Source organism: Opisthocomus hoazin, chromosome 2 (genome assembly GCF_030867145.1).
Source record: "Opisthocomus hoazin isolate bOpiHoa1 chromosome 2, bOpiHoa1.hap1, whole genome shotgun sequence".
NCBI classification, from domain to species: Eukaryota; Metazoa; Chordata; class Aves; order Opisthocomiformes; family Opisthocomidae; genus Opisthocomus; species Opisthocomus hoazin.
The window spans coordinates 41,643,494-41,659,230 of NC_134415.1; the positions used below are offsets into that span (position 1 = coordinate 41,643,494).

The 15,737-nt window shown below is 39.8% G+C and overlaps 1 protein-coding gene across 11 annotated transcripts in view; it reads right to left on the minus strand.

Moving 5' to 3' along the window:
• EHBP1 (EH domain binding protein 1) overlaps nt 1–15,737 on the minus strand; it is a 231,255-nt gene that overhangs the window by 139,065 nt on the left and 76,453 nt on the right. For all 11 annotated transcript variants that reach the window (XM_075413349.1, XM_075413358.1, XM_075413354.1 and 8 more), the window contains exon 6: nt 841–1,022. In XM_075413349.1, the coding sequence (XP_075269464.1) occupies nt 841–1,022 (182 nt within the window). The remainder of the gene's footprint in view (nt 1–840; nt 1,023–15,737) is intronic.

A 15,737-nucleotide genomic window follows, 5' to 3' on the forward strand; every position in this document is an offset into this window, starting at 1 on the left:
GCGCTTTCAGAATACTGAAAGCTAGAGGTAAACTGTTCGCCTTTTGGGAGAATAAGAAATTAAAGAGGTAAAAGACCAATTACAGCAGTAGTTTCCCCATCTACCCCTCTTTGTTCTGCCTTTCCCATATTCTAGAGACAGAAAAGGAAAGCAAAACAGGATGGGTAACAAACAATCCATCCTCCAGCCACATCAAGTTGTCATCATTTGACATATTGAATCCAACAGAAATTGCAGGAGAGGTTATACCACCTGCAGAAATAATCTGTATCCTCTGCACTCCAAAGGCTGTTGAAATAAGGGATGGAACCAGATGAGTGAGTAGGGCGAGTGTGAATCAGTGCCCAGCTGAACTCTTTTCCACAGGGTGTTCTTGTGTTCAACCCAAGATCTTACTTCTGACTCCACCCTCTCTCACCTTACAACTGGCTTTGTCCTTCTTTAACTCTTTGTGAAATATAAACAGGTGAAATAGAAAGAAGCTCTCCTTCCCACACTTCCCTTGCAGTCTGCTAAGGGTATTGATGAATGAACACTCACATGCACACAAACATACACTCCTGCTGATTTCAAACCTGTAGATATTTTTAAGCTGTTGTTATTTAAAATATCTATAACTGTAGAGGACAAGCCCTTTGTCTCTGAAGAACAAAAGACTAAAATCAGAGTACGAACCGACTTTTAGTCAGTTAAGAAATTAAGCATGGGAGGAATCATAGGTATGTTGAAGGAATACTCTTACATTCTGCAGTTCTATACAGAAAGAGCTCTTCATCGGAAGAGTCCTTTGAATAGCAAAACAAAGCAGGCTATCTGGTTAAAAAAACCCCAACAACTTACGTGGCTTTTCCTTCCCTCAGGAAAATACAAGATAAAGAGAACTGTAGTGTGGCAGATACCACCTTCTTAGACAAAGGCTTGAATTTTAACTTGACATCTGTTTGTGTAGGCATGGGGCTTGCGTATTGCTTCATGTTGATGCTGCTGGTGGCAAGAGCTTTTCTTCGTCCAGAAGGAGATTCCTGAAAGCAAAGAAAAAACAAAACTTATGTAAAAGGTGATGTTACACTAAAACCTGCATGTGCCTAAAATAAAAAATACACTTACTAAATCCACATCATTCTTGTTTCAAGAACACAGGCAGCCAGGATTGCTATGGTCCTTTCTAGAAACAGAAATCCATTTCTTAAACTAGGACAGCTACTAATGGTGGCTCTTTGAACACTTGCTTAGTGGAATGGAGGGGAAAAAAAGGCTATACATTATGATTAGTGGTCTTCCTTATGAGATCCCAGGCCTTTAAGGGCTTGAGCTTGTAGCAGAATCCACAGCACACATCCATTTAAGCAAGAGGGAACATATCTCCAGTTCTTCTGACAGCAAACTGGACTAGTTTTGTCCAAACTTGGATAGTCCTGGACTAGGACTTCCAACACATGGAAGACATGGGTTTTAATTCTGCATATATTTCTTTACACAATGGTATGAGGCCATCAAGTTAATATTTTGAACTGCTGTGTTCAATGTCCAAATATAATGCCTGAATATTTTTCAAAGCAATGGTACTTCTCACTAGTGTACTATCAAGAGTGACAGGTTTCTGAAATAAAGGTTGACAATGCTTCCAAAAATATTGATAACAGTTTTGCAAGGGAAAAATAAAAAGCAAGAAAAGAGAAAGATAAAAGCTTAAGTTGTATTTCAAAAGCCTAAGTTGTTTCAAGATAAAGGTGTTGCTCAAAGTTTAACAATTCACACAAATTAATCTAAAATGCATCTAAGCATCTACTCTCTTGTTCCACCTAATATCAGCATCAGCAGCAAAGAACGATTATATATAATGCAGCTCCAGTAACAAAAATAAAACAAAAAAGCCCTGCTGTTAACTCTTTTGATAAATGTTCTCACAATAAGACTACATTTTATTGCAGTTGACAAATTGCGTTGAATAAAGGATACTAATTCAATCAAAATATTCAAGCATCCTTTTTCAAAGTACTTGACATTTCTGCCCAGCAGAATAAGTCAGAATGTAATATGTCATCCCCAAAGAATACCTTGTTTAAAAAACTAGTCTTATCTGTCAGATTATGCACAGCAATATTATACAGAACTATTAGTGCATGTAGATACCTTATGAATGAATTTCAAAAATGCATCAAACACTTGAGAAGGATTTAGGCCCTCTCAGAAGAAATACTTAAGAATATGCAAATACTCTCAACTGAATCAAGTTGAACAGATGCGACTACCACAAACAATAAGAGTGCTCTTTCCCCGGCCGCGACTGTCAATCAAAGTGCAAGATTAAGGTCCAAGGTTCTGACAATGTGTAAAATGGAAAGTATGATCAGGGAGTTTCAATTATTACACAGATATGAACAACAATAATCTGTTATTATACCGCACCTTTAGAATAACTAAACATTACAACTCCTTATACCAAAAGCAAGATTTACTGCGGTGCCTGTTCAGAAAGCAATGAGAGAGACACGGCACTTCTTTTTTCGCATGTTCTCCAGGTAAATATACATCAGCAGTTTGCATCTTGACAGCAACTTGTTTCATAAAGCTAAATTTTCAATATTCATACTATGGTGTAAAAATGGTGGTCAAGGTGAATTGAAAGAAAGTTTGCCTAAACCTCTTCTAGTTAATTTTCTGAAGTATCTTGAGAGAAAACTGGTATATATGGTGTGGTGTGCAAGCATTTATGCAACTGGCATGGTAAAAACTACTTGCCAATGCTAGTGCATATGCTTTTCTGCCAAAGAGAAGAGGAACAACCAGAAATTAATGAGTAACTTGGAGCCACATGGAGAAGACAAGGGGGCAAGGGGTACAAGTTGCACCAGGAGGTTTCACCTCACTGTAAGACAGACATTTTTCACAGTGAGAACAACCAAGCACTGGAACCACCTCCCCAGGCATGTGGTAGAGTCCCCATCGCGGGAGGTTTTCCAGATGCGACTGGACAGGGTGCTAGGTAAATCTCATCTAGGCTCTCTTTACCACAAAAGGTTGGATCAGACGATCCTTCCAGGCCCCTTCCAGCCTGAGCTATTCTATGGTTGTATGATTCTAACTTGAATATGCCCTCACCTGCAGTTAGGCCAAAGGAAAACATTCCACTGGTGGGCTATAATGACTAGGAAACGTTTGTCACACTTTGAACTTGACTCTTCTTTGAATCAGTCGGGATGAGCTTACACTTGCAGTCACAGACCAGTTATACCTTAGCTGGTTTTACAATCTGTATGACAGTATCACAGTATTTACTGAAATTATAGTTAGCAATGTAACTCAAATGCATGGAAAGACTCTTCATTAGTTCATTATTCTCAAATCATACAATTAGGCTTTCCTTTTTTAAAAAAAGAAGTGTTTGGTTTAGACATGCATCTTCTTTTAGGAAAAAAAACCCTGTTGTCATGACCTCACTCCCATTCATCAGTTAAAACACCCCAAAAAAGATCAAGCATAACTACACACAGCAAGAAACAGACCTTAGACAGAACAAATCATGAACATGGGTACTTGCTTGCAGCCTTCCAGATGAATCACTGATCAGCCATACCATGCCTTTATTCTGATGTACTCTTCTCTGACTATGAAAATCACTTACCAGCAGCTGTAAACATCCCCAATTTAACAAAGACCTAGATTATTTCCATCCTTCTCAGTGCTGGCTCACCTGTTACATATACCCTATGCTACGAGAGCAACACACAGACCTCCCACGAGGTCCCTGCGGAGGTATCACAGGGAACACAAATATGCTTCAGTGACTCCAAAAAACAGAAGGTGTATTTAAGGACAGAGCTACTTTCTCTTGTTACAAACACACCATCTTACCTGGTAACTCAGATGCATGCTGTCTTTACCAAGGTAATTTTACCCAAAAAGTCAAAGCAAACAAGGTAAACCAACCCAAAGCCCAGTTCAATAGTGAATTTGAAGCGAAGAGAAAGAACAGAGCATTAAACTTGCAAGCATCCAAAAGCTGGACATGGATATCAAGGCAGAAGAATTTTGGAATGGTGTGGAATTACATTTTCACTTAACACCTATTTATTGTATAAATTATCATCTTGCCATTTGCAGCTTCAGATTATCTGGATCAGAGAGTGAATGAGAGACCTGAATCAGGAAGAGGTGAAGTTCTCCCAGGGAAGATGGTCATCAGCAATTCCTTGTGAAATCTGCTGGGGTTAGCTGGTAAAGAGGAGGAGGGAGATGAGTGAATGCAGCTGTGTGCCAGTACAAACGGGAGAAACCAGCCATGTGCAAGAAGATTCTCTTAGCACTAAACATCCTGAGGTGCTGGGAAGAATCAGACATACTTGGCAATCAAGTTCAGTCTTCCTGAGAAAGGAATTAATTTCATACCCTTTTGGTGGGTCAAAGACAGAAGTTGACTTTTCAGGTTCCAATTGCCCATAAAAATCCAAACTTGTAAATTTGTCATTAAAAAAACCCCCAAACAACTAAACTGAAAAACCTAAACAAAAATAGATAGTCCCTGATCTTTCAAGTTTTATTTTCCTCAACATGCAAGTTGAAGTATATCCTCCTACTCTCCCAGAAAATTAAGCATGTAGAAGTGTTGCAATGTTTTCTCCTTTTAAGCTTTATAGGCTTGGCCTTAAATAGTTTTAGCTATGTAAGTAGACAGTTTGCCCCTGAAAAGAATATTCTCATGGTGCTTAGGTCCATGACTGCTTTTCACAATGGATTATGTTTCCTACTCTGACACACAATCAACTTCTGAACAGTTGTCTTTGGAAGTCAGAACATACTAATAAGTGCTTCTTACAAAGGTTGTAACATTCGCTTCAAAAAAACCTACATGCTTCATATAATAAAATCTGAGTTACCCCAAAACCACAGAGAAATTTTCCTGCAGAAGAATAAATAATTTTTAAATCAGCAGAGACAAAATAATCCAAGAGAAATGCCTATGAGTGGGGTATACAGAAGCTCATCACTAGGCTGGAATGATGTATTGCGAACAGAAGCACACACTGGTAAGGCACTAAACAAATAACACACATTTAATAGTGAAAGTCTGATCCGGTGTTACTTGTGTCTTATATTAGCATGCGGAGTTTTGTGGAAGGTAAAGCAGGAATCCCAAGGCAAATATTTGAATTGCTCAAGTTCTCTGATTTTGATTATATAATCAAAGTCTAAGATGCATAAGGCTTAATTATGCCTCCAGGTATTTGACATATATGTGACTGCCAGGGTTGCCACATGACGTTTCGTGAGTGGGTGCACAGAAAAGTCAATTTTGAAGTCACAAGAGGGAAACAATACAACACTTAACTATCACGATTCATTCTGAAGAAAATAGTGATTTGGAAACTCTTCACTTTTTGAGAAAGGTAGTGCATTATACAAATAAAATCAGCTATGATATTTGAATATCACAGAAAGATAAAATTAACCTACAATACCAGTAAAATACTAATACCTCTAGGTTATCTTCCAGCTCAAACTTACTACTGTGTTTGAGAATGGGCACTGTTTGGTTCATAGGATCATACGTGGAAAACTGGTTAACAATCTTTTTTTTGTTGTTTCATGTTTCCTACTGTATAGTTCTAGCACGAGAAGCAGCACACCAGAAAAAAAGGAATTCTTTCAGAAATCACCAACAAATGATTGAAAAAGAACTAGTTGGTATGTTAGTAGAAACTACTGAAGCCTACCTTCTTGCATAACAGAATAATGGCTGTCCTGGCTTGACCAAAGGCTCTGAGAAATTTGTATACTATTTACGAAGTATACTGTTTACAAACTGATCATTACAATTTACTTTAAGAATACTAAGAACCACTGATAAACATGTAGCAATACTTCTCCAGAACACTCGTCTGTGTTGGGGAATTTCTGCTTTTGTATTCTGTGCTTTTATGCCTTTCTCTCACAAGCAGCTCCATCCCCCTTGACAGTCTCCTACTCCCCTCAGTCCCTGAAACGCCTCCAGCGTACACCACATTTTAGGTGAAATAACCCTATCTGTGCACTACACCAAGCTGTATCAGCTGTTTACAGCTGGGGAAGTAGTGGGACATGGTGTTCGTCTGGCTCTGCACTATTCTGGCTGGGTGGTTGACACTTGTGTATCCTCATACTTCAGGAAACCTAGCAAAATACTAAAAATCTGGAGTAAGAAGAGCTCAAAGGTAGCAAAACAAAAATTAATGTAGAAAATAGAAAGATTTCCTAGTACCCTGGAGTACTTTGATTTCTGAATTCAGTCAAAGAAATACGTAGAGCAAGCAATACGTAAATCAACAGGAGTCACATTCCTTTTTAGCAGAGAAGAGTATTAGTAATAACAAATTCAGGTAGTTCCCAATTTCTAAGCACACTGTAACTGCTTGTACAGACTTTAAAAACATTGTCCTCTCAGATACCAGCAGAGGTGCAATCCACTCTTGCCACTACTGATGGTGGCTGCATCTAACTGACTTCTGGCCTTTAGCGTGGCATCAGTATACACAGTTTAGGAGCTAGTAGGGATATGTCAATGCAACTTGCAAGTCAACTGGAACCTACTCCAAAGAGAGACAAAATCAAGTCAACCAGAAGCCACATAGCTGCAAGTAGTGCAGGGCCACACTGGGATGAGCTCTCACGGAATGGGAGCACTTTGCACTCAGCTCTGCCAAAGTCAGAAGCCCTGCAGTACATACACAGACACACACAGTTATTTAAATCCCTGTTTGCAATGGATGCGTTTTCAAGGAGCAGTCCCCAACATTATTCCTCTACAGCATTTTAAGTTACTTCCACAAGCCCTCAAGCTACCATATTATTACTAATTTTGAGGGTAAGAAGAGAAAATTAACACTGCCCAAACCGCAGTCAGGTCAAATGCAGCTGCCATTTACTGTCACAGCTACAGGACCAGCCTCACTTGCCACACAAATTTCTGTCTTTTCAATAATGCAACCATGCATCATGCTCTTCCACAAAAGTCATGACTCTGAGCAGTGCCAGACATCCCAAAAGTTACCATACAGTAAGTGTCACCCTTACATCAAGATCTGCCTAGTGTAAAGTATCCACATAGCCTGATCTCTTCCTACAAGCAGAATAATGCGAAGCAATGCTACGAACCACTAGCCTTTTCTAGGAATCAGCCCCGTCCTTCCCTACTTAAAGCAGCCCTTTCACAGCAACAGGACTAAAATACTCTGGCAAAGGAATGAAGATCAGATAATCTGTACCACAGATGCAAAACAAAATAGCCCATTTTTACTCAGATGATGACGATCACAGATGTCGATCACAGTCACGTCACATTATTAAAACGTGCCCAACTCTCCTCCGCAAGAAGCAAGTCAAAAGATTAACACCTCCATATGCAAGGTCTGAACTCAGACTCTTAATTTAAAGGATACCCAAATAATGCAATAATGCAATTTAATGCAGCGTTCTTTCCTTAAAAATGTATTTCTAATGACCTTGTGTCCTGTAATTATGAACTGCCTGGTAAGTCTTCTTCAAGGTTAATATAAGAAGTGTAAGTAAATAAAATGCAGCTTTGTATTTTCTGTTAAATTGGCTTCATACTTCTAGAGTTACACAAAATCAAAATATTGGCCAGGTTTTGTTCACAGGGTATTTTCCTCTGGGTTATTTGGGCTGTGGAAAGAGTCCCTCCACAGAAAACAGCAGAATGTATTTCACCTCTCCACATCTAAAGTCAGCTTGCCTATACAGACCTTCGACCCCCGCTGCACTGCAGTCTTTAATCCCCGAGGCTCAAGTGCCCTCCTTTCGATACACATATATTGAGAAAACACAGTAAAACATAACCATTGAGCAGAAACTAGATTAAAAAAAGTACTGTACTTCTTAATTATCTAGATACTAAATGGTCCCTCTTTAATAGAAATATATTCAGCAACGTGCAAGCACTGTACAAACATTATCCAACTGGCCAACTGGCAAAGACAACAAGTTTCCTAATTGGATATTGCCATTTTGTCAAAAGAAACAATGAGTTCTGACTATCTTTCTCCCAGAAAAGAAAGACCTGCAGCGTAATATTTTCAGAGGCTGCCTTTTCACATTTCATAAAAGCGAATGCTAAAAAGCCCGCAAAGATATGCAGATTTTAAAGAGAAGCATTCTGCTGTACACTTGGGCACAAAATAATGAGACAAAGCAATTTTTCTAGCTGTAAAAACCCATTGAAAGGAACAAGTTTTGAGGATTTCATTTGCTTTTTTGCTTCAGAATTAAATGGAGAACGTTTTGAAGGAAAGCTGTCCTCTGGCACAAACCCCACCACCCCTACAGCCATCACACACCACAGGAGAGGAAATCCGAAAGTTCTCCCTCGCCCAACGCCGAATGCCAGCCCCACTGGCTGAGCTGCAAGTGCCATCTTGCTTAGATGAAAAGATCACTGCTTCACTGGCAGAGCAATATGGATCACTACAGAATTTAATTTGTGAGAGTATACAGCAATTAAATGCTAAAATAGACAAGCTACAGGGAGCTCTCTCAACTGGAGAGAGTAAATTAGAAACTATGTCAGTTAAAATAATTTAGACAGCCGGATGGGAGATTTGGAGGACCGAATGCAGGCAGCACAATCTGTGCTGAAAACTTGTTTAAAAGCAAATAATGGTTCAAGGTATCCAGAACATTATTAAAGATTACGATGCATTTGAATGGTGAATTTAATGTTTAAAAAATTCTGCACATACCAGAAAAGTCTGAGCCCTAGACATGAGGACTGGGAAGGAAATAAAAAATATCTAAGTTTTGAAATAGCTACACTTGATTATATAAATATATATTTGTAATGCTCACAAAGTGACCCTTGTCCTTGTCAGAAAGAAGGCTTTTCTTAAGCTAAAAGGCTACTTCAAAAACACCAACATGATGGTTTTCATAGCGCACATAGATTGATGAATCATTATATTGGAAGCACAACACACCGTTTATTACTTAGCACCAGTAGAGACAATACTTCCAGCAAGCAAAGAGAAAATACGATATGCTAGTACAGCTACTGTTTTCTCATGGTCTGCTTTTAGGACAGCCCCACGTGATTTCACTAGCGCCCTGAGAGAGTGCGGTATGTAGTGAATGGTTCTTTCTGACCAAAAATCATACCTGTGGGTGTGCTCAAGTAACCTGCTGTGGGTAACAACAGACCATTCATCTTCACAGACTAATCCTTTGCATTCACAGACTCTGGAAATCTCCAAAGATTAACATCACATAGGAAGTTTAGAAAATTAAATGATACCTAATAAACTGAGGTAATTTGTCTACACTATGCAAACTATTGAAGGTCCTGTTTGTCTAACAAAAATACTATTAAGCTTCTTAGACAACTACTGGACAGATGGCAATCAACGCTCATGATCAAAATTTTAGTCAAGCAATTTACTAATTGATCATGTGTATGAGACAGACACCCCCTTCTAAAGTGGGCTTGATGCTTATGACGGGCAACACAGAAAAGTTTACAGATGAGCTTGACAATTTTAATAAGTAACAGAGAACTACTGAATTGGGAAATAGCCTTGCAAAGGATGTGGGTAACTGCTTTATGTGCCCATTTAAACAGTCTTCATTGCTTTGTGCTTTGGACTCTTTAGTAAAACAGGAACACATCCTAAACACTCTCCCAGAGAATGATGCAATGAGATTGATAACTGACATTGAGAAACATTCGCTCTAGTATTTGTAGCCATTTTCCTCCTTGCTCTTTCAGATCACTTCCTCTAGAGGTGCTGTGCAAGTTTTTCCATTAATGACAGGTTTAAATTTACTATTAGACGCCTTTGATCATCTGCTAAACTCCATTGTCCTTATGCTCTATGCAAGCATTACTGTAGCTTTGTAACATACACGAATTTTTGCTTGTGTTTGCAGAGATACAGCTTGTGTTGTACGGCTCAGGAGCCCTGGAATACTTGCATGTATTACTACACAAATCACTAGTAAGCAAAAGCCATTGAGATTAAATCATTTTTAGATGGCAAAGACTATAAGCTAAGTCTTACTGTAACTCCCATACAGAATTTTAATTTTGCCATGGACACAGGACACAAGCTCATGGAGGCTTGGCCGAAGTTGGCAGAGAAACTTCTTATTACCAACTAGCTGTTTAAATCCTCCAACCTTTGCTCTCAAAGGAGCAGATTTAAAGAAGTCTGGGCTTGAGCTGCTGCTGATACATGGCAGGTGACGAAAGGCGCTGCACGCAGGCCTGGCAGTTTGGCAGAAAATAACAGTCCTTCATTTTCTGCAAGCTGTGTGCGGCTGAGCTGGATCCTTCACAGCATGCCGTCTGCCTCTGAGAGCAAGTCCCTCACTCTGCTTCGGCTGGGGCACTTCCAAACAGTATTCCCTCTGGTCTGGCTTTATTTTGCTCCCTACCTTTGAAGGGTTCATTGTATAACTGTATAGTGTTTCTGTAGAGGTAGCTTCGAAACAAAGCAGAAATACAGACAATTCACCTAAGGCTAGTAGGGGAGAAACAGCAGATGATAAAGTTGGTTCCTAAAATTTTAGCTGAAACTGAAGTAAGAAACACCTATTATGTGAGACTTCCTCCTTCCAGGGGGAAGACACTGGAGTTGACCTGACACCCATGATTTCATTTACTGCTCAGCAACTCATAACTCCACATTTTTCTATGTATTGTCTAAAGCGACTCACAGGTTGTTTTCTGGTTTTTGTTTTTAAATACCTGTTATAAATTCTAGATTTAAGCTCACCTACCAGTACCTGGCAGTTTAGTTCTCTATTCTGCCCGGCAGGAAGCCTCCATTTTAATCATTCACTCTATTGCTCACCTGCTCTGTGCAGAGGTATCCCATGAACGGTGCTACTGAAGCTTCAAATAGTCACACAATAGAAATGTCCAGTTAGTGTCCCCTGACAGAAGACGGTCTCTAGTGGAAAAATATATGTTTTTTAAAAACAGGGTAAACTAATTACCTATTTATTGTTGGTTTCAGATGTGAAAAACCCTTCTGTTTCTTACTTCTTCTTTTCACTTTCCATTCTAAACTCTAAATTTGCTTACTCTCAGTGTCACTTCAAGACAAAGACCTAGAATCTTTGACATTCAAAAGGTGGGTTTGAAATAATACCTCAAGCACAGCAACAAATGTTTAATGCGAGTTCAATATAACATTAAGAACAGTCATTGAAAGGTCTGTAGCTCCGTACAACAGGCTGTGCCTACCTGCTAGCCTTCTGAGGAAACAAATGCTGTGCAGGAAGATACACAGGATACAGACCCCAGAATTAACTCTGGATCATTTAAACAGACTCGCAAACGTAATGACGTTATTCAGCTCCTTTGTAAACACCAACAAGGAAGCAAGTTTTAGGTAACGCTCATTAAAGAAGAAACAAGGTCTAAAGATTAACTGCTCCAGTGACCTTATATATTTTCATTCATCTTCCCAGAAAATATTACATTTTAAAATGCCATATAACATTGTTTAGACTTAATTATCTAGCATCGATAAAACCTGTTCAAACAAGTTTTATAAAATACCAATATGTCATCAACTAGTTGTTATTATCTGAGGATAACTTCCATAGAGTGAATGCACAATATTAAATGACATAAAATTTGCAAGGCTTATGACACAGAAAAGCTTTTAAGAGTGTCAAGCGAAGATATATTATGAGTCTTATGTTATATTGTTTCTGTACTGAAAGTTGGACCTTAACTTGAAAAGCACAGACTGAGTGATGTATGGTCTGTAATGCTCGATGGCCATGTGCTGAGCAGTAATGCTCACACAGCAACCGTTCTCCTTGTCAGAACCAGAGTCCTTGGGTCAAATTATTTATCATTATTGGTAATATCTTAGGCTTAGGCTAAAAGATCACTTAAACAAACCCAGTATGATGTTATATGAAGTTAACATCTCAGTTATTATTGGAGCACTAATGTATCTCCATTATTAAATTCACAATTGTGCTTTTTGTATTCTCTTCCCTCTTGCTCACAACTTGACTTTAAGCATGTGCCAAAACCACCAAAATACATAATACCAAGAGGATATAACACAGTTGGAAGAGTCCCCCAAACTACAGAGGAATTCTTGGACCTGCTGGTGCTCCCCCTCCCCTTCTCCTTCCCTCTCCCAGGTACCACCCTGGAGAACACGCTGCAAGACCACCCTAACTCTTACAGCTCTGCGGCCATGATACCAATCACAAAATTCTCTCTGGAAGAGTTGGCTCTCCAAGAAAGTCTCTTCATACAAACACATAGTTCTCTTGCCCGGCCACTTTGTTACTATTTCTTTTATCCAAACCTGCAGCTCATTATCAGGGACAAAAGCTCAAGTGAGACAGCTTTAATATGCAAACCAGCTCCAGCAGCCTCCACAATCTATCCAAGAGCAGTGTGGTTTGCAAGTGATGGTTCCTGCACGCAGCACTCCCCTCCACAGAGCAAAGGAAGAAAAAAAATAAATAAATTATTGAACCAAGGGATCTAGCCAACACTCTACCGCTGACGTGCGATTTGAATCTGACGTAGACGTATACAGGAAAAAGCAGGGGGCAAAGGGTAGGTATATAACTAGGGTAAAAGGGAGGCAGCTGAAAATTAAGATCTGTGTGAAGCTGGAGTAGGGGCATGCTCACGCATGTAAGACATCTCAGCTGTCACACCCTATGCACACACAAAAGTGAGAATAGTGTATGGTGCAGGTGTAGTTAATTATTTTATATATTTTTATAAACAACAATCTACATGTTAACAGCAAGGACAAGTACAAAGCATTCAAAAATGCAGCTCTGCAATAAACACAAACCTCAACTTTTTAAAAGCCCATCCATCTCTCCAAATTTGTTTCAATCAGGGGAAACAGCTAAATGGATTTCTTCTAACTTTGCACTTAAAGTAAAATTCACCTCAAGGCTGACAAGCATAAAAAAATTCAGTCCAATGGGTGATTTTTTTTTTAAAGCTGCAATATCCTGAAAACAGGGGCTTGTAATGAAGCTGCCCCATCAACCATAACCACATTGTCACTAGAGCAACACAATCATATTGCCTGTGCAAAGAAGCAATGCATTTAACATTTTCTTCACTGTGTATTATCTATTAGTTGAGTTTGTCAGAGAGATATGTGGCAGTTCCCTGCAATACTTATGAATATATGCCAAGGCATACAAGAACCCATCCATGTCTGCTTCAGCACAGGTTTGTCATCTTATATTTTGGAAAACAACTTAAAAAAATCCTCCCTTCTCTTATCTCAGGTTTCTGTTAAATGCTGTTACTATCAAGAAATAGAAGAATTCCCAGGCAAACATCTCAGATCTCCCCATTGCTATTCACTACTACTAATGCACATTACATGTTCAGTTCTCCCTTGCTGCTTCTATGAAAAAGCTCTTGTCAAAAACAGATTTCATTTTTTCTGTGTATGCACAAATTAGTTATGGATGATTAACAAAGCATTCATTCTTTTATTTGCTTTGGATGAGACTTGATCAGTGTTACATTCATGTGAGGGAAGCACTTCATTTTATGTTGATTAAACATGAAACACTGTACTGTTGATAAAAAGAGTTGTGTTCAGGGATGCATATTACACTGACAAAAGATGCGTGTTCTTGGGCTAACATTTTCTTAAACAAGTTTTTCCAGATTTTTAGTTGCAAAAAACTTGATATCCCATTTTTTTTCCTTCTCACCAAGTACTGGGCAGTAAGAGCTTTATGTCCCAAAGCAATCTGTTGCAGTCTTAACAAACAGCAATAATTTTTGCATATATAATATAATAAAAAGGCATTTTCAAATTCTGCCCCACATACAGCTGGCAGCTGTCTGAAGTGCCCAAGACCCGTCTCAAGGAAGGTCTCATTTAATTTCTTTAAACATTGTTCTTCAAGGCGCATAACTCGCATGATAAAATTTATCCAAAAAAAGACTGTCAAACTCAGTCAGACAGGCAGCAAATGATAATTACAGGTTTCTCCTCCTATTACATGAAAAATATAATGAAAATGAAGATGTACTGGTGAAGTCTTACAGAAACTTATAGCCAGTTGCAACCAACAGTTTGGCCCTGATCTAGTGTTACTGACTCCAGCTATCACAGGAGAACACGTGCACAAAACCTTGTCTATAAGGCCCATAAATCCTCCATGTCCATTAAACAGTGATACAGCGACACCAAAAAAGACACACTTCAGTTCAGAAAGGTATGCTGACTCCAAGCATATGATCTACTTGGAATTAAATCAAGTTAAAGAAAGCCATGCGATTAAGCACCTTGTTAAATCTGGGAACAAATTGTTAGCCCTTATAAAACAGCAGATTCTGTCTCTGGGTTTACGGCACATGAAAATAAACACACACACACACACATACACGCAAAGTATTAAGCATACTTTTGCAAGAGGGGATTTATTTTTATTGTAACTATATAGCAGTAAGTGCAGCTCTTACTCAGGTCAGGAGGAGGTCTGGCCACAATGACTTCTAAGCCACAAATCTCATTCAGGCAGCGCGGTCTCATTCTTTTCTAAACTTCCAACAAAGACCGATGGTATCACACCTTATAAAACCTCCCCTACCATCTCTGCCACAAAAATAAGTGCATTAAGTGTGTTTCTTAAACATCACCGAAAATAAAGCATGAACTTAGGGTTTTCATCTTTCTACCAGGCAGAGTGCAACATCACATGAGGCAGGAAAGCGCCCACACCAAGAGAAACTCGAAGGAAGTTGGGTTTAGAAAGGATAGCTAGCACCCCACACAGAAGAACACGATTTCTTGGGGCACCCCTGAAATACCACAGTGCTGGATGAGAGGACAGCAGGAGAGGAGAAGACGGAAAGCTTGTTTTGATCCAAGCAGGCTACTGTATGGTCTCTGAGCAGAGGCAGCGACCCGTGAAGGGACGTGGTTGTTAGCTGGCAGCTGTCTGAAGTGCCCAAGACCTGTCTGGAGGAGCATCCCTCCAGCACTGATACAGTACAGGTGTAGGAGAACAAGGGCCAGTGAAGGCAACCAGGCCCACCTGGAGCAGCCACGATGCAGTACAAAGTGTGAGCTCCTGCAGGGCATGAGAAGACGAGCGCTTGCAGAAACACCCTTTTCTCCTCATTGCCCTTATCTAGAGCAGAGGCACAAGATGACAACTCCTACCTGATGCTGTGGCTGATCAGATAGCATCTAACTCATCTTCTACCTGTATCCTGCTTTCCCAGCCACATGCTCCTGCCTTGCACCAGCCCTGGCACTTTGCTGGCTTTTCTTTCACAGCCCAGTTCCTCTCCCTAAAGCAGCAGAAAACTCACACAGAAAAAAACCCCATAACGTTCTTGTCTGGGTCAGGGAGATGAATGAGCTCTCCAAAGGCCAGGTGAGCACCAGCATCGGTACACTGAAGGGGCACCAGCACAAAGCGGAGAGCAGAGAGGAAGGAGCAAGAAACCACCGGTTTTGACAGCAGCAAAGTGAGAATGGTTCAGTCATCCTGTGTGGTTGCATTTTCAGGCACTATTTTACGGAGATTTACTCTTCCTGTTCCAGCCTGTGTGAATTCAGCTCCCCGTCCTTGCAGACAGGGGATGCCTGAAGTGAAACAAAGTTGTTTGTTTTTTTTTTCCCCCTAAGGATTCCCCCCAACTTTTTTTATTTGCTTCAGGTCACATAAGAACACACAGAAGGACAAAGCAGTAAATGCTCACATACACTTTCGTGTCT